Consider the following 27055-nt stretch of genomic DNA (forward strand, 5'->3'; position numbering starts at 1 on the left):
GTGGAACAAGGAACTACAGAAATTAAAGTACACCGTCATTTACTAATGGGTTGCTTTAGGACCTGTTCTAGTGCTCCATGAAGCTCTGTACAGTCTCTGTACTTTGTTCTAGAGCAGCAGTTCTCCATTTGCATGTTAAAGCTGATCTTTCTGCTGTCATGATGTTGAAACAGTTAGTTTGCTTGGTATGAAAATACATATGGGAAATCTGAGTTAATCTGAGTTGCACTTTCCTAGCTGGAAATGATTATGTTGGAGATAGTTTTGATGGAAATAAAAACAAAAGGTTCTTGAATAAATGCTGTGGATAGGGATCCTTGTCATGGTTCTTTCCAAATGCAGGGGCTGATAGAGTTAAGGGTTCCCAAAATTATTAGGTAACCACAGTCTTTTTTCAGTTAAACTCCTAAGTAAAAGTCTGATGAAATTCTTATATAATGAATTAGTTCAACTAACAATAGTTTGAGGCATTTGTCATATGGAAGTTCAGCTCTGCATGGAGACCATCAAACCTTTGTCACTTCTAGTTTAGATGGGAATTGGAGGATAAGTGCTGCTTAATGGGGGTCATAAGCTACTGAAGTTTTCTGTTACTTTATTTTAAAATCCTCCCTTTGAATATTTTTTTAAATCCTACATTCTTCCTTCTTTTTTCATTCAACCCTTCTTGAATTCTAGTTACTGCTGAAGCAATTCTATTGTAGAAGGGGAAGTAATACAGCATGTTAAGCCAGCAAATAAGAACAAAGGTGGCTCTGGCAGCTTTCTCTTAATGTCAGTTCCTTGCCCTCAGCCTCCCTTATTAATGCATGTGAGCTGCTGTCACTCAGATGGTTTTAACACAGACATGCATACTACATATCAAAAAGGATGGCCTAGATTTTTGAATTTCAGGTTGAGAGTACCCAACATACAAAACCACTGTATTAAGTTATAAAATGGTTGACTCCAGTCCATGTAGACATTGTGAAGGAAATTTATTTATTCTTGTCTTTGACATAGCCTCTAAGGAAGCAAAAGAGTTTAAAATTTTAAAGTGTCTGCAATGTTTTCATTTGGATGGAGTCTTTCCTGTGTGCCTTTAATTTCATGATAGTTCAGAAAAATCCTCTTTGTCAAGTTGTACTTCTGTATTAGGATTATTTTTTGTGTGTGTCTCTTTTTATAAAGGGTTTTTACCTCTCCTCACTATCCCTGTTCTAATTTACTTCCTTGTACTAATTTACTGTGGGCTTTTTGATGATGTTCTTATATAACTTTTACAAATAGTTACTTAAAATAAATTCAGGGATTATTTAGTACTTTTTCTTTACTGGGTCATGTGCTGGTTTAAAGGTAAACCGGCAGGAGAAATGAACCCTGCTCAAGAGAGATTATAAGTCAGGGTTACAATTTAATAAAAATATTACAATAAATGCAATGACACAAGGGGAAATTGGTTTTAACCCACAAAAGCCAGAAGTATAACCCAGCCCCCTGGGGCATGAATAGAATGGTGTTCATTAGCCCCTGTACTGAGCCCCACATGGTTTCCCTGAGTCCAAAATAAAAGGAAGGGAAAAACCTTTTGGTGCAGATGATGTCACAATCTGGTTGAGAGTGGTGGTCGCAGTTCTGTCGAGGTTCTGGTCCTCCTCTGGGTCTGCCAAGTGGTCCCAGAGGTTTCCAAACCTCAGGATTATATCCCCTCAGGTTCAGGTGGGAATGCCCAGTACCTCCCCCAGGGTGGGGAGTTCCACAATGGGTGATCTGACTCTGTGAGTCATAGGGGATTTTTGGAATCGTTGCTGGCCCGTTAGCAGACATGACACCTCAGGCTGGGTGTGGAGGTGCTAACAACTTCCTGGAGGGGAGTTATCACAGCTCCTCTCTCACAGGCTTCTTTAACACCCAGCTTGCAGCCTGAGGGGTCAGGTGTGCCCTGGGCAGCTGCTGCAAATGGTCCATTGTTAACAGTTCATGGGAAATTACGTAGAGGATATAGAATACATAACATTGGTCACACCCACACAGTGATAAAGTGGTCACACCTGCTGAACTAGGACAGGTCATTTCATGGATTCAGTTTTGGGGTCACCACAGAAGCAATTTAACCTGTCTGTATTTTCCTGTCAGCCTGGTATAGTTTGAGTAAATGGTGTGGGTCAGTATGGCTGCCTCTCTTCTTCATTTGTTTAGACAATGAATCCAAACTTTCTAGAATAAGACAGTGCTCTTGATAGGAATTGTTAATTTATTAAGTTTTGCAGAAGAAATGCGCAGCAGTAGAAGTCTGGGTTATTTTTTTCAGCAGAAAGGAGCAAGTAGGGTAAAGGACAGTTGTGTTGAAATCTGGAATGGTCTTCTATATGCCAGCCTCTCTTTTTCACCTTCAGAAATCCAGTTTATATTTGAGAATAGCATGGAGAAGGGAAGGGTTTTTAAAAAGACTTGTCATTACTGTTCTACTTCACATTCTCAGAAGGCAAGCAAAGGTAGCAACAGGACTATCTAGAATCTTAGACCAATTAAGAAGATAAGTGTATGGGAATAAAGGAGAGGCAAATTTTTTTCCCTGAACAAATGTACAGGGAAGACTTTAGAAATAATTTCTTTGTAAATCCATTTTAGTTGAATAGTGCTGCTCTGCAAAATTATGCCTGATAATTGCAGGTGAGGGAAGAAGTTAATGAGAAATAAGGTCTGTATATGCAAATAATAGAAATGAAAACTGGAAATTAAGTATTAACCTTTTCAAGAGTCAGAATTGCTTTATTGAAACAGCATTATTTGAAAATGTATTTCTTAAGTTTTCTCAATAAATGTATTCTTAAGTGAAATGTTGATTTGCTTTATTAAATTCGCCTGGATTTGGCACAAAGGAAGTGGCTTAATACATCTACTTCTTTCACCAGATAGGGCTCTCCTGTATTATAGTATACCATAACATTATTTACATTATGCTAAGTTTAAAAATAGAATGTTAGTGAAGACAATGAGTAATTCTTTTTGCTGTAGTTCTTTAACCTTATGATAGTACTGCAAATGTTCCAAACTCTATGAAATGCAGATCCCAACAAACTCCTAAGTTCTTTTGAATTGTGAGGCATGAGAGAATCTCTAACACCAGCTTTAGGACTGCAATAAAATGTATTCCTAGAGAAGTAGACCAGAGTCTCCTGATTCACTGACCACTGGTGACTGGCAAAGTGGAGAATGAAAACCAAACTGAGGAATGAGAGGCATCAGATTTTCAGTCAGTGTGGCTCTGTTGCTTCCAGTTTATTTGGTTAGGCTGTATGTGCAGAACTTCTTAAGGAAATACGGATGATTCATCGTAGTCTGCTGGTCTAAACAGTTTGGGAACCACTGAACTAAAATGTATCATTTAGAAAAACTTCTAAGCTTGATAGACGAAAGAATTCCCATGAGGGACAATTCATCTTGCACAGTGGTATCTCCTCCAATGCTTAATTATCCTTTCTTTTAAGTTGTGCTCCTTCTTACTGGTCTGAACCTGCCCACTGTTTCAGACCCTGAATTTTGCAGATTATTGGCTGCCAACTAAACATTTAAATGTTAGCTTTCTGTTCCCCATGTGGCTTATTTCAGAGACTGTGAACAAAACAAAGCCTTCAAGGTAAACAAAATTAAACAAGTTTGAATTGTTCACTATGAGGTGTTTCTTTAAATTATTTTTGTTCCAAAAATCTCCTCTTTTTTTTTCAACAGCCATAGAGCAGTGTTCTTGAACTTACATGCCAAAATTCAACCGTATTTCATTAGTACTTGTCTTCTTATGAACTTGAGGCACCAGCTGTAGTTTATAGGTTTTCTAAGTGAGTGTTACCATCGTTTGACCAATGGCGTAGTATGTGGAATATTAGGAAATTAGTATGTTATAAGTACAAACCAGAGACTGTGCATTAATTACACAGGTCACTCTTATAAATCATACAATCATCAAATACCAGCTTGGAAGGCGACTTCAAGGATTATCTGGTCCAAATGTGTAAAATTTTGCGTATTACACTTTTCCTGACTGAACAGTCTTGTACAAATATTGATAAGTTAAATACTGTGATCTCTAATGTTTGTATCCTCGAGAATAGTTTGTAAAATGATGGAACTGTATTAACACTGTACCACTGTGCATTTTCAGAAATGACATCTCAGTGGTTGTGTGGATTTCGAAAGACATTGACAATGTATATGACACCAAATTCATTGTAGCCATGATAACACCTTGGTGATGGTTGCCTTTAAATTGTTTTGGGGAGAGGAGGGAGAATTGCACAAAACTTCCGCTCAAAGGCTCCTCTAGCGTGAAAAATGCGTGAAAGAAAATTTGAGTTTATCATGTCCTTGAAAAGGACAAAGCACAAAGATTCAAGAGCAGAGGCAAAAAGTGTGGTACTGTTTCTGCTGTCAAACCCCAGGGGACTAACAGACCTCTTCCTTCTGTGCATTCTGCTACAGTTATTTTGTTAATTATGGCATATACTCTGAAGAATTATCTTGTAAATACTGCCTTTAAAATACATCAGCTCTGAGTCTGGTGACATGTGACTAACACAAAAGAAAAGTGTTCCTGGAATATGGTTCCTTTTATCTGCAAGGCTTCCAACCATTTTCCTGTCTTTCCATTCTGGAGTGAAGAATACAGTTATATATTCTGTGAATATGTAATTCTGATGACTTGAAAGGCTGTAGAGGTCTTTAGATTTCACCAAGTTTGTAAGTGCTTTTTAACTTTCATAGTGCTAATTGTGCTAATAAAATCTTTGAAAAATAGTTTGATTCTCTAAAAAATATCAAGAGTCAACAATTTTGTAATGGATGACGAAGATGCTCAAATACTGTGTAATGGGCATGACAGTTACAGTGTGTGAAATTTAATGCTCTAGCTCCTTATTGATCTTCCTTGTAGCCGATTGCACGGCACAGGCATTTGCACTTAACACCTGCTCTTTCTGCATTAACACTGTCTTCTGCAGTGTTGTCAAGGGGACTTTAGAAGTTGCATTTGATGCTAAATTTAAGTATTCAAGGAAGTATCTATATTTTTTCAAATATCCGTTTTCACTCTACTTTCGACTACTTTTTCTTTTGGGTGATATTTTAACACTTAAGGTTACCCCACCACCACCTTGTTTAAGTATTCTTATTACACAATAGTTATATGTACCAGAAATCCTACAAGGCATGTTATTTTCTGGAAAAGATGAAAAGCTGTAAGAAAATTACTTGTATCTCTGATCTTGCTGGTGGTTCTGAAAAACTGCATTAGTGTGACCTACCTGTGTTTGAAAGTTCTTTGTATCTACAGAAGTTGTAAGCCTGTTACAAAGGTTCTGAATCTGCATTTCAAGCTGCATCGTCCCTTGGGTTTCATTCTGGAGGTCCTTGGTTCATTCTCTAGTTGTTGGTCAGCATGTTTGCTCGTACATTAATTAGATATTGAATCCCAGTGAAGGTTGTACAATTCCACATTGCAGATGCAGTAATTTCCAAAGTAATGTGGTGTTTCTTAATGTTTCTTTCTGCTTCCTTGGGTCATTCAAGGAGAAAAAGCACTGTCTCAGAGTATTATCTTTCCCTTCCTAGCGTGGTATGGAGCTCCTAAGGCCACACAGCTCTAATGTCCTACTCTGGCAAGACACTTTTGTCGAAGTTAGGCAACGACACTATCTTCATATCATTAGAACATGAGAGGTCTACAGACAGCAACACCAATTGTATTCTTGTTTCAACATTAACCCTTGTTATAAAATATGTTTTTATTTTATCTGCTTTTAATCTTTATTGAACCTTTTCTCCATCCAAGATTTGTGCTTAGTATTTTACAAATGGTCAGACCCTCTTAGTTTCTTGGGGGACTTGGGTGTGTATTTTTGCTACATGATGCAGACTCAGTTCTTGGTGACAGTCACTAAGGTTTCTGTGCTGATTCTTTGGAGGTGAGCTGGTTAAGAACTGCTCAATTAAGAAATCAAGTTTCTCAGCAGCTATTACCTCTTTTTAAGAAATATGCAAAGAACAGCAAGCAGAAATACCCCAGTGCCCTTGTCTATTCATTGTGAATCATGACCACGTTGAACTAAATGTTTTCTTAAGTACATGTATGGTCTTCTCTCCATATGTGTAACAAGAAACTAAGAAGTGGAGATCTGATTGAAAGTTGATCATTTCCTCACCTAATACATACAGCTCACCCATTTACCAGCTGGTATCTGCTGGAAGAGAATGCACAAATGATAAGGAACAAGAAATGGATGATGATATCAAGATCCTTGAAGTGATGATAGAAGAATCAAAAGTTGACTGGCAATTACACTGAGGAGGCTTAGGGACATTTTGTCAGCCCAGTGTGTGTGTGTTTTAACTATTTATTGCTTCAAATTTTTATTGTGATAACTTAAAGTGCTAATCTATGTGTGACAAATATACACTCAGCTAGTTAAGGAAATTGCTAGTTCTGTTCCATTAACAGTCACTGGCCAAAGGAACAATGTTCCTGTAGGTTAAAACAACAATTAAGGAGCCCTTAACACGTCAAGGTGGGGAGGGGGGATACTGGCAGCACACATTTTTCACACATTGCTAAGGTGCTTCAGTGCATAAATTAACTCCTAGTTCAGTTACATCAGTGGAGTATGTTGTGTATATGCATGACTGGTCTGTGTGAACCAAAATCTGGGCCTCTTGATTTATGAGAAAGGGTAAGAGAGGTTGAAATCAGTAAGCAAAGCCAAACAGTACCTTTGAAGCAAAGAGTATCCAACAGGCTTTCAGACAGCTCCACAGTTGCAGATGCTGGTGTTGCACCTGAGGTCTTTGCAGGGCAGTAGGTTGTTCATTATGTAATGTTTTTCGTGCCCAGATCACCTGAGCTGCATTTTGCTACTTTTGTAATTGGACTAATTTGTTCAGGGAGAGAACAGGATTCATGGTCATCGTAATAAATTTCAAGCATACTTTATTGTAGTATAATTAGCAGGTGGATATATGGGACATGAAATACTGTTGGAGAGTTCTAGATAATTTTAGTGTGAGTTTATATAGAATAACAATAATGCACATTTTTGTCTTTAATATGAAAATGTTTTTGACATATAGCAGGGGTTTGGGAATGGCACCTTATAGTATGCAAAGTGTGGTAGAGTATGGTCATAAGTCTGCCAGTATTTTTGTCAGGCTGGATTATAGAAAGAATTTAGCACAGACAAGGCTTTTGGTAAGTTTTGAGTGTAATGAAGGGTAAGCTGAAAATATAACTTTTTCATGTCAGTAAATGGTGCTGTAAAATTGGCCAGTCTCTTAAGATCTTTTGATGAGTAGAGTTTACAGAAATTATTTGAAGGAAAAGAAATCTGAAATCTAATATTTGTGATAATGGAGAAATAAAAGCTGTAATGGTACATTTAGAATGTATTTTTTATTACTGTAAGTTCGTTTCTGACACAACTTGTTTTAGTGACCCACTTGAATGATCTTGGTAGCTATGACTTTTTAATAGCTAACACTTGGAAAGCCTTGTAATTTAAACAAATGTCAACTTCAAAATCACATTCCTTCCTTAAGAAATGAACCTAACTTTATTAAAAAAACCAAACGACAACAACCAAAAAACACAACATGTGAAAGACTAGTAAGAGGTAAAGTTGTGGAAGTTCCTATAAAGTGGTTGCTTTCTTCTAGATGGGATCTTACTATTGTGTCATAAAGTTTTTGCTGTATAAAATATTTAATCTTCCTACTTTATAAAGCCATTGAGCTCTCACCTCAGAGCACTAGCCCTTTGCTTGATGCAGGATATGAAGGAAATCCATGTTTTATTATAGTTGATTTAAAAATAAAAAGGAATGAAAGTGAAACACAGTCCCTAATGTATGTTTTTATGTGGAGAAAAAAGCTAATAGAAAGGAGAGATTTTTGGAAAACCTCAGGTTTATGTCTGTAGTTGTGTTTCAGATCTTTTTTTCATGACAATAGGCATTCTCACAGCACCTTTATAAACCTGATAACCTTTTGGAAAACAAAAGAGTATTGGGGAAAACAGTAATAGAGACAGAGATGATAATTTCTTACGCTCTGAGTAGAGGCCATTTTTTTAGGATCTACCCTAGAAATTTCTGCAAACACCTTGAATTGCAATGAAAACAAACAAACCAACCAAACTGCAGTGTTTTACTAGTTCTGGTCCCAAGTCAGTATTCTCAAAAGTGTAAAAACTGAGGAAGGCAGTTAGCAAGACGTTTTAGGATGAAAAAACTGGCCAATTTTTAAGAACTTCTGATGGGAGGAATTAATGCCGAGAGGCTGTTGCAGGCCGGGAGTGGAGATGATGTTCCAGAGCTGCTGTGTCTTCCTTTTGCAGCCTCACCTCCAGCAGTGTGGTGTTCCCTTCTTTAGCCCCAGTGAGATTATTTGTCAGATCTAGACATGAGATGGCTAAAATTCAGCCTAGATAAAATATTCAGCTTTCTTTTAGCTCTCTTTGGTGTAAGGCTGCTGGGGGTGAAGCAGAATAAAAGAAGAACATTTTCAATCTGTTTTTATGGAAATAATAAAAAATCATTGATGTGATGAAATTAAGGGAAAATTAGGTGAGACTTCTGGTCACTGTAACATGAGTCAGAATGTTTGGCAGGGAAGAGTGTATGTGAGTACATAGAATTGTTTTACTTGTTGTGCTGTTTTCTCTCCATAAATACCTAAGAATAGTAAGTTACTTGCAACACAGGTATTTTGCATTCATTTTAATTGTCTTCTTTCATATATCTTTTCATAGCATGATTCATCTTCTGCTTCATTCTGCATAATGCTGATTGTAAGGTCTAAATAAGTAACCAGTGGCTGTAAAAAGGTTGCATGCATCCCCTCTGAGAGTGGAAATATGTCTGCCAAAAGTTTCAAAAGACCACCTTTTCTGGGAAAAAAAAATCTTTGTTAAGGAATAATGAAGTGGACTTTTCCAGAATAGTGGATTACAGTCATACTTTTTGGAAGGCTAGTTTGAATAAAGTATTTATTTTAACTGTCTATCAGACTGAGTTCTTGTTGTGCAGCTAAGAACTAACATCCTTAAATGTTTCATAGGGACTGCTGTATCTGTCCATGTCTTGGTCTTATGTGACTGACTTTTTACACCTGTGTGAGATGCTGCTGCAGGTCCAGAGACATTACTTGGTGTAATGAAGCTGATATTTTCCCAAAATTCAGGAGAAATGCAGGGCAGTAAACAGGGTTACCTTTTTAAAGGTGAATGGGACTTGCAGGGAATTAAGCCTCCCTTGTGTTAACAATTGCAGTTGTAGAAAAATGCTTTTTAAAGATGCCTGATACCTTCAAGTAAAGGCAATTTAAAAATTTTTATTTAGAGATTTTTGTGTTTGAAAAGCTGATAAACAATGCTTATGTAACAGTACTTAGATTTACACATCAACCAGCTGGTATAGCCAGACCTTCAGTTTTTCTTCCCCCCCCCCCCACTTTTTGGAGGTATTTGTGAGTAGCTTGATGTTTTTGACATCTGTGTGACAGCTCCTTGCATAAGAGATGAGCAGCATGTTATACCACCCAGCTGTGTGTATTAGTCTGCACATCAAGCTGAAGAGCAGCACTTAGCCAGATCTGACAATCAAATGTGAACTAGTACTGCCTATACACAGGAGTGCATTTTAATGTTGTGTGCTTTTTGCCAAGAGGCTGGTACTTGACAAAGAAATTGTCAGAATCTCTCATCTTCCCACCTTTTTTTCCTACAGATGCGAGTCCATGTTGAAATATATTTTATTTTCCCTACAGTTTAATATGGTTTATCTTACAGATAATAAAGCCAAACTAGTGTTTCCAGCAATTTCATATGATAAAATTCCGTCAAGCTCTTAGTAATAGAGGAATGTAACTGTTTTAGAATATGCAGCAAATCTGCATGTCATTTTCTGCCCCTGGGGCTCATTGTTTTAATGAAGTGTATTATTGAGCCATTTAATGGAGTATGAGCTTTGTATCCGTTGGATCCACACATTGAAGATGAAAAACAAAATGAAGTAAAAAATTCATGTCTAGTTATAAAGTAGGCACAGTTCTGAAGAACATTAGATAGACCAGTGTGGATTTTGATCAGTGTAATAAAGACTGATTATCTAAAAAAGAATTTAGGAGTAAAAGTACTCGTGTGCTCAGAAACCACCTAACCTGAATGACTGCTTTGGAAGCAGAGAAGTTCCACTGATTTTTTTCATCCATTTTTTCTTATTTAATTTTCCAGAATTGAAGGTAACAACAGAAATAATTGCACCTGCTTTGTCATTTTAATACAACTAGTTTTATACTTCTCTTTTTGTCTCTCGATTTATATCTAATTTTCTGTTTCAATTTTACCCCTCCAAAACAGAAAAAAAAGCTTCTTGAAGAACTTGGAGGGAATAGACTTCCATATATGACTCCAGCCGATGCCGATTTCCATCAGTTGGTAATGTATTTCTTTTAACTTGTTTTAAACTAAAATGGCTGTTTGCACTGAACAACAAATAAATGTTTCTTCAAAGAGATACTGTGAAATCTGATATGAAAAAAAGGTGTACTGATGGTTGATAATGTACTTCCAGGTGGTGTGAAGTAAGATTCCTAGAACTGAGGTCTTTACAAATGAGAACTTGGTGAAGTTAATTCATTTTTAGGGGTGTACCCTGAGTACCAGGTAATATGTGTAACAATTAATCATGGTTTCTCATGCTTTGTTGAAATAAAATACATGTCACTATTCTGTTAATTTTTTTTTTCTGAGCTGTGACTTACTCTTTATAGCTCTTGTTTGGCATAATAGGAAGAGTATTAACAGAAATTAGAATTTTTTGAGGCTTTGTTCTACTTTCAAACAGTAAGTAACTGTTAAGATTTGACTTACAACATGAACTGGGTAAACTGGAATACCTCAAATGAAGCCAAAGTAAGATCAGGCCCAGTACACATGAGTAGTAAACCAAATGAGTGTATGGAAAAATATAATGAATTAATAAAATTTTCTGCATCTCTCTTGGATCTTTCTTGATCAGCTACAAAACACAAGGTAGGTTCAATCAGATCAAACTGGTACACTGTAAGATGAAAAGCATAAGAAATAATCTCGAACAGCTACAGCAAATGTGCTTATATTACAGGTGTGTTGTCTTTCTTATACTGAAATATGGCTGGGAAAATTTATAAGAGCTATACAGATGTTTTTTATTATTTTTTATTTACAAAAACTCAAACATTATTTTCGGTCTTAAACTAATGTTCATGAGGAAACTCTTCCCCCTTTTAAGACTCAGCTGACTTTTCTTCTCCTTTCTAGTCGTGTTACATCCCTTCCTGTTTGTTCTCCTGTCTCTGTCGCTGCCAAGAACTGCTTTGACCAGAATCTATTTCTTTTCTCATCTTTGTAAATTCACATTCTCGTGGAGCTGATGTGAAAAGAGAAGTTGGAGCCAAGGCTGCCCAGGTGGCATCTCATTTGCCCAGTATGAGTAACCCAGAAATACAGAAGATGGTGGGAAAAAGATAAGCAGTGAAATCAGATCTATTCAAGCCTTAATAGTGTTTAGATACACTCTTTTTGTAAAGGCATTTTAAGTATACATGATAATCATAAGCATCACAAGCACCTTTTAAGTTCTGTGGTGGTTATGAAATGTTACTTGAATCACAGCTGTAGAAATTACATGTTCTGTGATGCTTAAATGCACTGCAGATGGAGAGGAAAAGAAGGGTGAGAGCTTGAAGACAACAAATTGCGAAGTAAAATATCACATACAGTTTAGTTTTATAGTCTGTCTTTCCTGAACAGACCTGCCTTACTCCTTTAAGGATCCACCTCAGATAAAGCAACATTCTTTGAATGTGTTGGAAAGGTTAGGTATGATGTAAGTAAAAGAACTGCCATATCCTGTCAGATATGGAAGTGCACAGCCTGAACAGGAGTAAGAAATTCCATCACAAGCAAAACTTCACTGACATCCTCTTTCAATGTGTCTTGCTTCATGAAGAATTTTAGAAATGGGCCTCAAGCCACACTGAACAAGAAAAAGGGTCTTAAGAAGGTAATTGACAAATATTTGAAGTACAAACTATCATTTCATGAGGCATGTGGCAGTTTGCTTATCAAAGGTCCTGATTGCTGATTTCTAGCTTTATTCTGTCACTTGGGTCCATAGGGTGGATCTCTGTGTTGATTATCACCGTTAGAAGTGAAATCATCTATATATTTAAAATCTTGTATTTAACACTCACATGAAGATTTGACCATCAAATGTGGGGTTTTTTCCTGTAGCTGCCAGCAATGTAGCTACTTCCTTCAGAGAGAACAGTGAATTGACCTTTAATGTTTGCTGTCAGAGTTACAACACAGAGTACACGATTCCTCCCCCTTCCCCATCCCCCAAACAACAAGGTGTCCAGTGTGAACCCACCATTCACCCTGGATCTGATCCCTTAATATTTTCCTTACGTGGGGCATAGCACAGTCACTGGTTGGAGATGTAAAGAAGACCAAGCTGTTTTCATGTGATGTGTCAGAAATATGTTTCCACTTCCTGATTTCTTTTGAGATATCAGCATTGGGTTTTTCCTTTTAAGGTGGAATTCTAAGTATACAGTGTGAAACTTCATGATAAAATAGTTCTTAAGCATGTGATCTTAAAACACAATCCAAAGGTGACATACCTCTGACTTGGCTGGCAACAAAATGTGCAATGCATTACCTCTGCAGGTCAGGAGGGGAACACAATGTTGTTACCTTTGTAAAATTTCTGTGCTTCCTTTCTAGTGCATGTTTTCAGGCACTTAATTGCTTTACATCATATTGTTGTTTCCTTCCTTCTGTTTCTAATAATTGTTTGTAATTTCATGTGTGTGATTCATGTCAGAATTTCAGTATATTTATATTTTCATTTAAATGGTTTAAAAATATGTATTTTTGATGACTGTTTAAATATACCATAGTAGCATATGTTATGTGTTAACTGATTAAGCTGACCAGTGTACAGTGTACAGAATTATTTCTAGAAATACTGGGATACTGCTATTAAACTGTTAGTGCTCTTTCTCTTATACATGGTGTTTGCATAATGAAATAAATAATGCAGTAATAATCTTTATATGTCACAGCATGTGATGTTCTATCATTATTAGGTATGACTGTGAAAGAATATTTATGATTCCCATTAACCTGTACCCACACATCTGACTGCAGCCTGTAGCTGAAAGTCTGAAATGTACAGTAACTGACTTCAGTAGTTGTTGTAAAGGTTTTTTCACTGTATTGTTTAAACGCTGGAGATACACAGCACTGATTGAAACAAAAGGGACAGTTCAGATCCTCTAAAGGAATCATTTTGAGCTTTTGACAAGCTCAGGTGAATTGCTTTTATCAAGTTTAGATGCAGTTCTTTGAATGAAAGCTGGATCCAGTGTTCTGTGCTGGGGATTGAGGAGGGACCTTCAGGCAGAGACCTGGGACTCTTTCCAAGATGGTATTTGAAGTTAAGCGTGTAACTACAATTGTCAGGAATTATTATCTGTAGACACTGTTACATATTTTCTCCACTCTGTAGCAAGCTAGTTTTTGAAAACCATAAGAATGTGTAAAGAAGGAGTTAGCTTCACTGTAAAAATGTCACTAGAAATGGGTTCAAAGTTTACAGACAAACTAAGATTTATTATGTGTAATCATTATTTTTAAAATAGACTTCCTTTTATGTTTTCCTTTTTGGTAGAAACAAATGGACCTATAAAGCCACCTCTTCAGCGTTGTGGGATAACAGTGTGTTATGATGCAAAACTCTAAGTGTTTTCATGCAGTAGAAAATGAGCATGGAGACTTACTGCCTGGTTTGTGTTTTTTAAAGGCACGTTCTTTGGATTTTAAAATTAATTTCCTGAAAGGCAGGTTCAAATGAGACTTGGATGTAGATAGTAATAATGAAGTGGTTTTGAGTTGTATCAGAGGGAGCCCACAGATGGACTGTATGTCTCTGTGGTGCTTTGTGCTGGTGACTTTTATTTGTATTTTTAAAAGGGCTTTGAGCATAAGATATTATATTAGTAAAAGCTTTGATAGATCAGCTTTGTGCATCAGTGTGCTCTTGCCCCTTTACCCAATGCCTTCAGATTTCCGTTTACTTTAATATTTTCCCCCACCACCATCAGTACTTGCCTTTTCCCCAGACTAGTGACTAATTTCTGGACAGAAGGAAATAGGCATGGTGGAGTCCTTTGGAATTTCACACTTTTTAATTGTCACTTGATACACTCCCATTGAAGCCTTTCCCTTACTAAAGGCACTAGTTTGTATCTGTTTCTTTTATTTTTCTATTAATTTTAATGAAATACATAAGAACTAACTCTTTTTAAGAACTTATTCTCTGGCTTTTGCCCAGTTTGCCAAACAGTCTCAGCAGTATTAAAGCAGATTTATAGGCAACCAATAAAAGGTGTGATTCTGTGATACTCACTTCCTTAGAAAAGCAGATTAACTAAATAAAATTATCCAATCTTTCCCGGAGTGGGAAGTGGTATTGTGCATACAAAGCAGACACTGCTGATTAGCAGTGTTATACCTTGCTGGGAGTTGTTGCCTCCACACACTGCTGGATTCTGAACTCCAGCTGACACCTGAGCCAGTATGGTCAGAAGAGGATATGAGGAAAAAGGACATTACAGGTAGCGAATTGGGGAGGAAAATAAGTTTGGAAATTTACTGTTATCTAAAAAGGGAACTTAGAACAGGAGAACTAATTGATAGGCATTGAGGAATGTGAAAGTAGAAAGGATCGGTATGTCAAGAACTGTTTTGAAGGTTTTCATTTTATTACTTTTTCACAAAAAATATAGTTACATAAAACGATTTGAGTTTATCATGCAGCCCTCTAGAATTCTGTACATCAGAATGAAACAAAATGGTCTTTGCAACAATTGCCAAAAGAAGATTTGCTTTCTTGCTGCTTGATAGTCTATTCTTTGTAAAGATAGCATTATCTACAGATTCATCAGGTGAGCTTATATGTACTACTGATTTCGGCCATTATTTATTTCTTTGTTTGTTTGTTTATTTATTTATTTGCCTTGGTGATGTTCTCTGGTGAAAGGCCACTGGTACATGTCCATCGTCATTGCAATATATTGATATATGAAAATCAAGTAACAAATACTGACATCTATTTCTTCACCATATTCTAGACTCTTGCTAGATAACTTGACAACTTAGCCCTTTCTCTTCTTCAATATATGAAACATCTTGGTTGCTGTAAAAAGAATTATTATTTTCATATTTTTGTTGTTTGTTTTTGTTTTTTCTTTTTCTCCTTTAGTGGAAGACCAAGTATTCCAAGCTGGTTTTCAGGAAATCGGATACAGTACCTGAAGAGCTCCATCAAATGGTACAAAAAGGCTTTCTGACCTTGAGAGAACACGATTGTTTCTTTCAAGATCTTGTAAGGATCAAAGAAAAAGATTTTCTTACTCCAGTTTCTCGTATATTAATTGGAAACCCAGGATGTACTTACAAGTACTTGAACACGAGATTATTTACAGTGCCTTGGCCTACTGAAGGTTATGATATAAAATATTGCAGTCCTCAAATACGTGATGCTTGTAAAGCATTAATCAGACTTAATGACTACTTGCATATTGAAGCAGTCAAGGCATTACAAGGACAAAATTGGTTTGAGACCAAGGAAATTAAAGATAATACTGTAATAGATAGGGAGAAAAGTTTTGCTACTTCTCTTACGGAGCAAGGGTCTGTTTCAAAAGATCAAAGCAGTGTTTGTGTACCGGAGGATGACTCCACGAGTCTAAAGAACAGAACATCTTATAACCTGACTTTATTAAATTATATGGATCCACTACAAATGCTGTACTTGAAACAAGAACCTTACTTTGGAATGGGGAACATGGCAGTGAGCTGGCACCACGACGAGAATCTGGTTGAAAGGTCAGCGGTTGCCGTGTACAGTTACAGCTGTGAAGGTGAGTGCTGGGAGCTGACCAGTCACAGGAATACCTGAAATCCCTGCAACTCTTCTCTCTGTCCTTGGGTGGATGTACTTAAGCACACCTGTGTGCCAGTCTAGACTTGCCACATGCTCCTGAATGCATTGGGGTACCTTTTGTATTTAAGCCTTATCTTTATTTTCACTAAACCCTGTACTAAATATGCCTGTGTTTACTGGCTTAGCAGTTGTTCCCTAAGTAGCTTTAAAAATTGGTATAATTAACTTCCTGACTGAGAGCCAGGAAATCAAAATCTGTCAAAATCCTTTTTCAGGTTAATGCATGTGCATGTTTTCTATCCTGTAAAATGTTTCATTGTAGTTGAGATCACCATTTTTATGGTGTTATTTATCAGATACAGACTTGCTTCTGCTTTATGCTGTTTTTATTTCTCTTCTCTCTTTGGAAAGATCATTTTCAGTTGGTTTTGTATAAAAGTATTACTATATTTGTTTGGAAGTATATGCATTTTGTCTAGGCATGCTGTAGAGTTAATGCATGTTTCATGCAGGACTTGCCAAAATTTCTGTAGTTGGGAAGGGTGGACATTTTCCATTAAAAGAACTGTTGTCTGACAGGCTTTGGATTTTTTTTCATGACTCCCAGTTTTGCAAAGCATAAGATTACAATTTTACACACTTGATTTGAATTCGCAAATGCTTCGTTATATTTCATAATTCACAACGGATTTTTTGTTCTTCCAAAAGCCCTTTGATGTTTTCTGTAAAACATGGAAAGGATTCACGTTGACTTCGGTAGGTTTTGGCTAAAGACTGTGATGTAAGAGTAACAGTTTATACTTTCATGTGCATTCTCTTACTGGTTTTGTTATTAGTTTTGAACTATTGGTCACTTTGTGCCTTAATGTACACCTGAAGTAATATTATTTACATTTTCCTGGACATCAGCTGGCTTAGCAAACTGAATGAGAGATTTCCTGATCAGTAGAAGTGTCATTTTCTTCTTAAACTTTTTTCTGTCCTATTTCTCAAAGGCATTGGTATTTTATGTTCAGTAAATATATTGAATTTTTTCCACTAATACTGTAGATAAATATTTTTTCAGTAAGATTTTAAGTTAAAGAAACCTAAACATGAACTTGAAGTGATAGGACGGTGTATGAGGATTTATTGTAATATGCTTAAAAACTAACATAAAATTTGCTTATGGAGGGTAAAAAAGTGAGTCACTTTAAGTTCAGAGAGCTGTACATTAAAAAAAAGTGAAAGCTAATATGTTTATTCATAACATGTGAGTTGATTTTATTTCTTTTATTCAGCAAGTTAAATAGGTAAAAATTATGGTGTTGTAAAACCACTGCAAATTCTGTGGAAGATTTGACTGAGGGACGTATAAAGAAATATTTTGTGTATTTTGACTAAAATTATTTTGATATCTATGAACAATTAATGTATTCACCACATACAAGATTTTTTGTAAGTACATCCATACCTTAAAGTTTGATATTTTTTCTGAAGACTTTGAAAATAGACGTGAAAAAAAAAGAAACTAAGAACTTTCCAGTGAGTAAATTGATTGTTCTATCATTTACATTTAGAAAAAAAGAAAAAGAAAAATTACTATATACATGTTTTTGATTTTGCAGTTATTCCAGAAGTTTTTGCTCCAATGGAATTTGGATTATATATGGGGTAAGGGAGGGTCCCTTGGCAGGAGGTGGCAAAATTGAAACCTCAGTGTAGCTGGAGATAGTGTAAAAGACTTTTTTGGAGGAAGAAAATGATTTATGAAGTCAGATCTAAATCTGAACATTATTAAATTCCACTTATGGCTCTTGGGCAGGACTCGGCTTGGGTTCTTGAAATGGACAGGGAGTTTAAGGTGCCTGGCATCTGTCCTGAGCTTCATGAAGAAATGTCCTGCAGTGTAGCTTTGTCTGCAAACAGTTCACTCATAGGTGTGTGTGTGTTCAGGGTGTGGTTGTGTATCATCATTATATATCCCTAAAGCAGTGACCTGTTCATTCCTAATTGGAGGAAATGGATCCTGTTTATGGCTTATGAACATGACTTTGTAATGCAAATGACAGTAAATAGTTGTGAGTGCTGAAGTTCCGTACCCAGCACATCCAAGAGGAGTGGTCAGTCTGCTTGGTTTTAGAGAAATAAATAGATTGTCTTTTTGTTCTTCTGATTTCCTGGTTATAAGTTTATCAGTGTTTATGATATTATTGAGTTTCATGTAAGTTAAATTGTAGATGATTTCTGCAGTACACAGATGTTCTCTATTTCCTGTCTCTCTTACTGAGCTCTCCGTAACTGTAAAGCGTGAGGAATCTCAACACCTTCTTGCAAATCGTTGTGATGTCTTTGTAGAATCATATCTTACTGTCTATATCTTATGATACATCTCTTATTATCTCTCATATATTTCTTATTATTTTCCAAAAATATATTTGCTTTTTGTGCCAATATCTTTTATTAGTACTACTCAATTCATTTAGAATCGAGTTAGCATTGAATTGTCACTGTAGTGTATGAAGACTTATCACAGAATCATTAGAGAATACATAATAGAAAGAGTAGATTTGGTCAGAATTTTTTTTATGGAACAGTTTTTCCTTAGAAGATGTAGATTAGATAGTTTAGTAATTTTCTGGGAGAAAACATTGATTCTGTGGGAAATGCAAACACAACCTCAGCAGGTTGATTTTTGTTGAAACTAGCCCAATTCTCTTTTTTTGCTATATCTTCCACATATTTTTTTTGTCAGCTCTCAATTTCTCCAATTCTCCCTGGTCTCTGAGGTACTCCAAACACTGAGGATCTGTGGCAGCCTTTAGCATGTGGAAGCTCAGGCTTCCAGAGCTTCCTGGCTGGTGCTGCTCTACCCTGCTGCCAGTGCAGAATCCCCAGGTTGTCAAATTTTGAGCAGCAGGAGCCCTGGAGTCAAACAGTCTTACTGTGTTATGGCAGCTCTTTGTCAGCCTGTTTAGAGATGCACAACTCAGGTTATATAGTTTTATTTTTACTTTAATTTGCATTTTTACTTATTTGATTAAATAGTGTTAAAACAGATACTACTGTAATTGATACAACTTATTTTCTTGTTCACTTGTTCTTTATTTGATGTCTTAATGAAAATTTAATGTCAGAAACTTTGATCAGTATTAATTGGAGTGGAAGCAGTTTTTAATATGCCAGAAAAGAATTTTAGGCACTAACATAAACATACTGGAACAAGCTGATGTTCTAATCGGTATCACTGCTTATTTTCTTGTTTCCATTGTCAAATTGTTTCAAAGCAACTTCAGATGAGGTACATGTCTAACAACAAAATAAGGTAAACATTTTTCTTGATGTTCACCTGACTGGTGTTAGCTTTTATTTACATTACACTAGGTTAAGAGGAGGCTGTCGAGACCCTTATAAAAGTTTGAGGGGTTTCCTTTTAGTGTGTATGCTGCATGAAAGTCAGGAGTGGTAGTCTTGGTGCATATGCAGAACTGAAGAGGTTACAGAATGTGTGTTCTCTTATGCTGCCACTAACACTGTTTGGAATTAATTTACTTTTCAGAATTTACCAAGGAACAGGAATTTCAAATTTTGACCAATTCATCCTTTTAAAAAACATATTAGCTTACAAATATCCTGTCACCTGAGAGCATTAAGGTAAAAACCTATTCAGGATTTTAACATAGTAAGCTAATAACCCATTTTATTTCCTGCTGCAGTTATAAAAGTGAATTGCAATTCAGTAGAATGAGGGCATTTTCAAAAATTGGATTTTATCCATGAAAATTTCCTAATGACCAGCTTTCCCTTGGGTCATTTTAAGTTTTGTTGGAAGTTTTATTACTTAGTGGAACCTTGGTTGGTTCTAAAGATGTTCTTTGAAGTAGAGACCTGTTTCAGTTACTAATAAAGGAGAAGAAAAAGAATGTAACCACCCGAAGTGTGTCTGTCTTTCTGTTACCTGGATTTCCCACAGACAGTGTTGGAGGTTAGATAAGTAGTTTTCTCTAGATCCTGTGCCATATGTATTTTGTCTTCTTGCTGCAAGGTCCTCTTGCTGTTTAACTCTTGAACTTGTGAACAACTGACTGTGTTCACTGACAAGGTGATGTTGAAAGGTGTAACAAACTTAGGGTTGATTGCAGGAATGTCTGGTCTTGAAGGAGTTTTTGTGCTTGTCTCTTTTGTACAGTGCTGTTTGTATTTCTTCATTCTGTTAGAAGCAGCATCCTAGCACTAAACCTAATGATGGCTTTTTCATTGAATTTTGAATTAAAATAATTGAGATTCACTACAGATGTATGTGTCCTCACTATGTTTAAAAAAAATAAATCCTGAAACTACAAAAGTTGTTTGGAGTTGAAATCAATCTAACTTTGTAGTTGACCAATAACCCTCTTTATGTACTGATAAATGGATAAAAGTCATGGAGTAGATGTTTTTGCAGAATGAGACCAATTGTATGAAATTATTTCTAATGTCAATAATATAATAGAAATACTGCTTGTTGAGGCAACAGAAATGGTATGTAGGAAATTACATATTATTTCTTAAGAAATGAAGATGTGAGTGACATGGTCATACCTTTAACTTGTAGTTTCTGGCCAGTTGGAATTATGTTCTGAGAGTCACAAATTTTTAATGATCCAATTACTTTCACAATAATAGATTTGAATCCCTATTGTCTAAATAGAAATCATCACTTGAACTGATTGTTATGGAGTTTCTTTTAGACATGCTGTCACTAATTTGATCTAATGCAGCCTCTCCTTCAGGAATGAAGGGATGGCAGAATATTCTCTGTTCTTCTTTCAGTGCTTTTGTTCTTGATGTGTCTGGACAAAATATTCCAAATATGAATTAATAAGAACATTATTGGCACATCTTAGGATTTTTTGGTTTGTGAATGTCAGTTGCAAGCAAAAATTGAAATGTTAGTACTGTGTAACCTCTTATGCTATGGCTTTTTAGTAAAAAGGTAGGAGAAATAACTCTGGGCATCTCTGTATCCTTTCCACCAGCTGCTGAGAAGCAAAGCATGCTCTATTTTTTTCCCTTCTTGCATATAACATGTACAAATTCCTGTTGAAAGACACTAATAATTTATATATTTGATTATTTGAGGAACATGTGCCCAAATTCTATTAAGTTCTAGGAAAATCAATTAATTTGTAAAAATACCCAATCTTTTTATTCTTTTGTCTTAAGAAATTATGCATAAGATTACATTTAGGATATAATTTGGAATTAAAATTTGACTTTAGAACATTTAGGTTTCAGTCTGTCAAAAAACTCCAGTGGATTTTGGTGCTGAATAGCAAAGAAACCTTTTAAATCTACTTTTACTTTCTGTGCTGTGAAACAATAACCAAACTAGTTCCAGGAAGACAAGTTTCATGTTGTTCTGAATCTAACCATGACCCAAACCTGATAAGATCAGGTCTTAGAGTTGGAACATCTCTGGAATTTGAGCTGCCCAGTTAAAAGCATAATGTTGTGGCCAGTTTTCTGCAGCTACACTATGTCTTTCATAGTCCTACCATAATTGCAGGTTTGATGAGGGACTGTTGTAATGTTGTGGTCAGCTTGTTACCTGATTGCACCATTTCATTTCAGCATAAAAGTTTCTTACAGGCCAAAGTCTGTAAATCTTTATGGACCAGAATTCAAATTTGCACATAATTTTGTTATATTTCTGTTAAATACTGTTACATTTGACTATTTCTGTATGGTTTACTACAAAATACATGTCTTCTTGTAGTGCTGGGTACGTGCAAGATCCATATGATTTATTGTCAAATACCTATGATTCAGATCATCCAAATATTTTCACTGAAATGGGAACTGTAATTATATCAATAAATATACAGCATTCAGTCATGCTCGAGGTGTCATAGAGAACTTAATAACAACTTGTTTTTATGTAAAAGTTTGTCAGTGCTACCTGGGGATAAGCCACAAATGTCTTTTTTCCCTTGCTCTCACTTTCAGACTGTTGTGTATTTAAAAGCAAGTAGCAGCTTGCTTCCATTTGTTACCAAAATAACATGGTAGGAGCAATCAGTTTCAATTGCTGCTGATAATTATAAGGTGCAATAATTGAGAATATAGAGAAAAGGAGACTGTGAGCTGCATTTGAACTCAGTACTTTAGCAATAAAAAATTTATCAAACTGCAAAAAATAAGTCATTTTAACGAGCACATTCCAAAGGTGCTGGATTTATGAGGAGACCCCAGGAAACTTTGATTGAAATTGCTGTCTCTGATTGTAGTTCTATATTTTATTGGTGCCATATTGTGAACAGTGCTGCTGCCAAAGTGAGTGGGAAAGCAGAATAACAGAGGGAGTTAACCCAGAAAGGTTACTTCTTTTCATAATATCCATGATGTATTGCATTAAAAATGCCTTGTAAGCCATCCTATTTGCAGTTTTCAGAAAACATTTTTCTTAAATTAAGTTACGATTTATCTGAACAGGGTAGAAAATATGAAAGCCCCTTGAAGAGTTTAGTATTGATTTTTCTGGGTATTTGCTAGCTCTTGTTTTCTCATTTGTGTGCTCTTTATAGAAGGGCCTAGAGTTGCTCCCAAGCCAAAACTTCAGTTGGATGAGAACAGCAGCAGTGAAGGGAGGGAATTCAGGGATTAAATTTACAGTAGCATTTTTAATTTAAGAACTTTTATGATTAGCTCTTTAAAAGGTTTTGACTCTCTGCTTCCTGCATGTAGACAATATTTAATTAACATAATAATTGATTGTCTTTTTTCTAAGGGCAACTTCCAACTAAAAAAGCAATGCAGTAACCATGTGAGATGAGTGACATGAATAATTTGAAAGTGTGAGTTCAAGGTTTTGTGTGTGCCTCTTATAATAAGAGCTATATGTCTTCAATATTTTTCTTCTAAAACTAAACAATGACAAAGGTTTTAAAAATATTACATGAAAGTACATTTCAAGTGGACAGTGAAATGGACACACAGTTACTAACTTGTAGGCAAGAATTAGGCATGTTACATGGTTCATTTCTAACTGTCCACTGCTGGTTTGTGCCAACTACCTATTAAAACTTCATCCTCCCTCTGTCAAAATGCTCTGCTACTTTAGCCATAAAACTGTTATACCATAGCTCCCAAATACCTTGTTGTAAATGCTGACTGTATCTTTCAATTTCAACTGCAGTGAAGGAAGCTTATGAAAATAGTTCTCAGGGATTAAGCTCTAAATACTATTTCTATGCAGTGGATTATTTTTTCCCCAAGCTCAACATGTCCATGTTGCTTAATGATAAGAAAAGTGTTGTGACAAATGTTTTGAAGCTTCGTTGGCTGTTGCACATGTTATCTAGCATGTTTGACTAATAATTTTGAGAAAAGAATGACAGATACGATTCCAAGATTAGCTCAGCTTTGGTCTAGACTGTGCTTTGTAACCATTATTTCACCTTACTTTGCCTCAGTTTGTGATTTGGGGAAATTGCAAATACGTAAACAAATGAAATTGTTCATAAAATTCTTTGGCAGTTTATGACTCGAAATTCTTTGAGAAGTTATCTATTGTTATGTCAGTGTTGCTGCCTTGCAAAATTTTTTTCTTCTATGCCTGTAGTTTTAGTAATGAAAATATTAAGTTGAGAGAAGCCTAAATAAAACTCCTCTTACATGTGCTTGAGAACCTCAGAAAACCTGGAGTCCTTTACAGACCTTGACTTGATTTGCCTTTACTTTGTGGTTAACCTAAAATTTTCATCTTGGTAAACTTGCTTGCAAAAAAAATTCTTGATCTCATGTGGCTTTTTTCTCTTTTTTTAACCTATTGCATACTTTTGAATTTGGAGATGGTGATTATACCAAATGGAGGTTATAGAATCTAAGCCTATAAAGATTGTACCAATATAGGATATCTTTAAGTCTTTTTAATTAGACTAGATTTTTTATTTTATCATTCTTATCTGGTCTCTCATCATTGTGGTGTTTTTTTCTCTCTCTCTAAAGGTTCAGCCATGGAAGAAAGTAATGACCAAGAACTGAGGGGCAGAGACCCAGCTGTCTGGCATGTAGGCTTGAAGGTGGCATGGGACATAGAGACACCTGGATTGGCACTGCCACTTCACCAAGGAGACTGCTACCTGATGCTTGGTAATTTTCAAGGGCTAAGAAGTTGAACTTTCTGTTGACAGTAGAGAAAATGACATTTATATTTAAATAGGTTAGCATACCTTCCTTTCAGTTAGGACTTAGAAAGACATGAGATGCTTTATTAGTCACCAGTTTTACACCTGACACTTTTGTCCTTCTGCTACACTTTTCCACGCCTATATTTGAATGTGCTGTTTTCTTGTAGTGGGATTATACTATGATCATAATGAGCAGAGCTGTCTTACTCCAAGAGTGAGTCTCAATGTCTCAACCATAGAGGATTAAAAAAAGAAAATTAAATTGAGTTAATTTAATTGAGCAGCTGAGCTCTCGCACTCAGGTTTTTCCATTGAAAAAAAATGAAGCAAGAACTGATCCTAAGGTTTGTTGGCCCAAGTTCTGTTGCTTTTTCTTATGGCTTGTGTTTTCTCTCAGTTATCATTTTTGTTTAAATATTTGTAAATCAAACAAAAGAAGAACAAGACTTTTGACAACATTGTATTTGCCTTGTTTGTGTCTTGGCTTGAAAGACGTCACCTTTAAAGTCTGAGAGAACTTTCAGTGTTGCTTGTGACTTGGAATGTTTACTCCATGGAATGTCCCTACAATGACCTGTCTCACTCCCAGCTTGATGGGCAGAACAGTATTTTCAACTTTACCTTTCACTTTTGTCTTCCAACAAAGATGGAAATAGTTTACTTACAACAAGCAATACATTTGTTGGCCATCTTAAAAAACACTTGCCATTCCTTGTTCTTAGTTACCTCATCAGATCTTGTGCACTGTCATCAGTGAAGTATCTTGTGTAGAAGGACTGGACTAACTGCTTTTAAGTGTGTCCAGACTTGAACAGATCAAGTGTTAAGATATGAGATCCTTTGTCTTAGTGGTCTGAATGTGCCTCACTTTTCTGTATATGTGAGGACAGAAAGTAGCAGCCTAGAGTGAAGTTTCGGTGGCAGCTAAAACATTCTTAGAAGGGTTATTGTTAATCTATTTTTATGCAATAGCAGCTAAGGTATCAAGTAAACTTCTTATCTAATCCTTCCTGACTGGAAGGTTTGTGCGTATACAGCTATGCCTGGCAACAGATTCAAAAAGTGTTTAATAATAAAAGGGGTCTAACTTCAGTATTTTTATTACAAAATACTGTAGATTGTACTTGACTGAGTTACCAGATCATCAGGGTGGTTTTCATTCCCCAGTGGAATTTAAATACAATAACTAAAGTACTCTCAGGGAAGCTACTTGAAAGGTGGGTCAGAAAGTTAGTTTATTTAACACGTAACATCATGAGTATGTTTAGATTCAAACCAAGGATATATTTAACATTCTTTTCAAGATGAAAAGTAAATCACTTTCTTATTAATACTTGGTGAAGAGCTGCAGATTTGAGCTCTGTAGGCCAGGTGTTTTGTTAATCTCTTCTGTGTCTTTGCATTTCTTTTCAATTACTTGAAAAAAAATTACTCTTCTACAGAGCCTAAGAGGGTGTTCTCAAAACAGCCCCTTTATAAGGTTTCTGTGTGCAGCAGAAGTACCTTTATCATTTTCACTTGAAGTGAAAGACAATGTCCATGGACATGTATCATTTTAATGTACTTTTTACTGTTCAGATTTTTTGAAATGACTTACAAAAAAGTTAAAATATGAAAACTCTGTATAAAAAAATCCTTGACAATGAAAGAGAAAATTTTAGATTCCTTTCTCTTGTGCATTTGTACGCAATATGTTCTAGAACCTCATTTCAGAAAGCAGATTCTTCTTGGTGACATTATTTTAAAAAACAGTGGCAACAATATGCAAAACATCTAGAAAATAAAACATTAAGAGTGGTGCAGGTAGTAGGAGCTGTTGATGAACAGGGACTGATTGATAGGATTGGTTCTGACTAATATTGACTCATCCACTATAGCAGAAAACTTCCTAACTCTGTAGGACTGTTCTTCCAGTTATTGAAATGATGCAGTGCTTACTTTGCTGCTTTATGTGGGTGCTGTAAAATGCTGAAACATCAAATTCAATATGTCGCTTATAATTAAAAGTCAGGTCCTATCAAGTCCTGTACCTGTAATACCCTGAGTATTTCCTACTATGGTACACAAATCTTATACAAGAAAGTGTGGCAATAGTAATGTGCACTTACATTAACTTGTAAATCCAGACCAATGGGTATAGCAAAGTAACAAAAAAAATAGAGGTGGTGTTTTAGGATTTCTAGTAGAAATTTAGTAATGTTTATGTTCCTCTCTTCATTGGCTCTATAAAATGGTTTTTGTTATTCTGGGTAGAAATTTAGTAGAATGTCTTAAAATTTAAATTTACATCTACCTGCCTTCTCAACAGCCCTCTGGATGAAACTGAGAGTCAGCATTTAAATGTATGTTAATGCTAAACATGAGGTGACCAAATCCATTCTTCCATTAGGCTATTACAATATTATAAATGTGGGGGGTTTTTTAAGGCAAACCTAATCAAAACCCCAAATGACTTTCAGTAAGACATATTTTTTCAAATAATTTCTTTGAGGCTTTTCTTAATATGAAGAAAAAAGCCTGGAGAAGGACTGCAAGTCTGCTGCCTAAAAACTCAAATCTAAACTTTATATCACTCATGAAACGGAAACACTTTAGCTCAGTTTAGAATAATATATTGGTCTGCAGAGGAAGTGCATAGTGAACCCTGCTGTCTCCATACACAGTCAAGGGGTGTCTAATATGAACCGTGTTGGGTGCGTGCAATAAATCCAGAGCACGTGGAGGTGAGCAAAGGGCCCCATCTGCTCTGTCCTAGAACATGCTTAACTAGGGTTGTCATGGTCCTACCATTAAATTGGAATCTTTCCCCTAATCTTTGAGTTAGACATGACCAGATTTGCAAGCAGATTTACAATTTTCACTAATTTTCCTACCATGACTTCAAAA

At 35.9% G+C, this 27055-nt stretch overlaps 1 protein-coding gene across 3 annotated transcripts in view; it reads left to right on the plus strand.

Annotated features, from left to right (window-relative positions):
• The window catches only part of FTO (FTO alpha-ketoglutarate dependent dioxygenase), a 232843-nt gene that overhangs the window by 27567 nt on the left and 178221 nt on the right, over positions 1 to 27055 (plus strand). For all 3 annotated transcript variants that reach the window (XM_071567363.1, XM_071567365.1, XM_071567364.1), the window contains 3 exons: positions 10382 to 10459; positions 15336 to 15996; positions 23988 to 24131. In XM_071567363.1, coding sequence (XP_071423464.1) covers positions 10382 to 10459; positions 15336 to 15996; positions 23988 to 24131 — 883 coding nt within the window. The remainder of the gene's footprint in view (positions 1 to 10381; positions 10460 to 15335; positions 15997 to 23987; positions 24132 to 27055) is intronic.

This window comes from Pithys albifrons, chromosome 12 (assembly GCF_047495875.1).
Source record: "Pithys albifrons albifrons isolate INPA30051 chromosome 12, PitAlb_v1, whole genome shotgun sequence".
In the NCBI taxonomy this organism is placed as follows: Eukaryota; Metazoa; Chordata; class Aves; order Passeriformes; family Thamnophilidae; genus Pithys; species Pithys albifrons.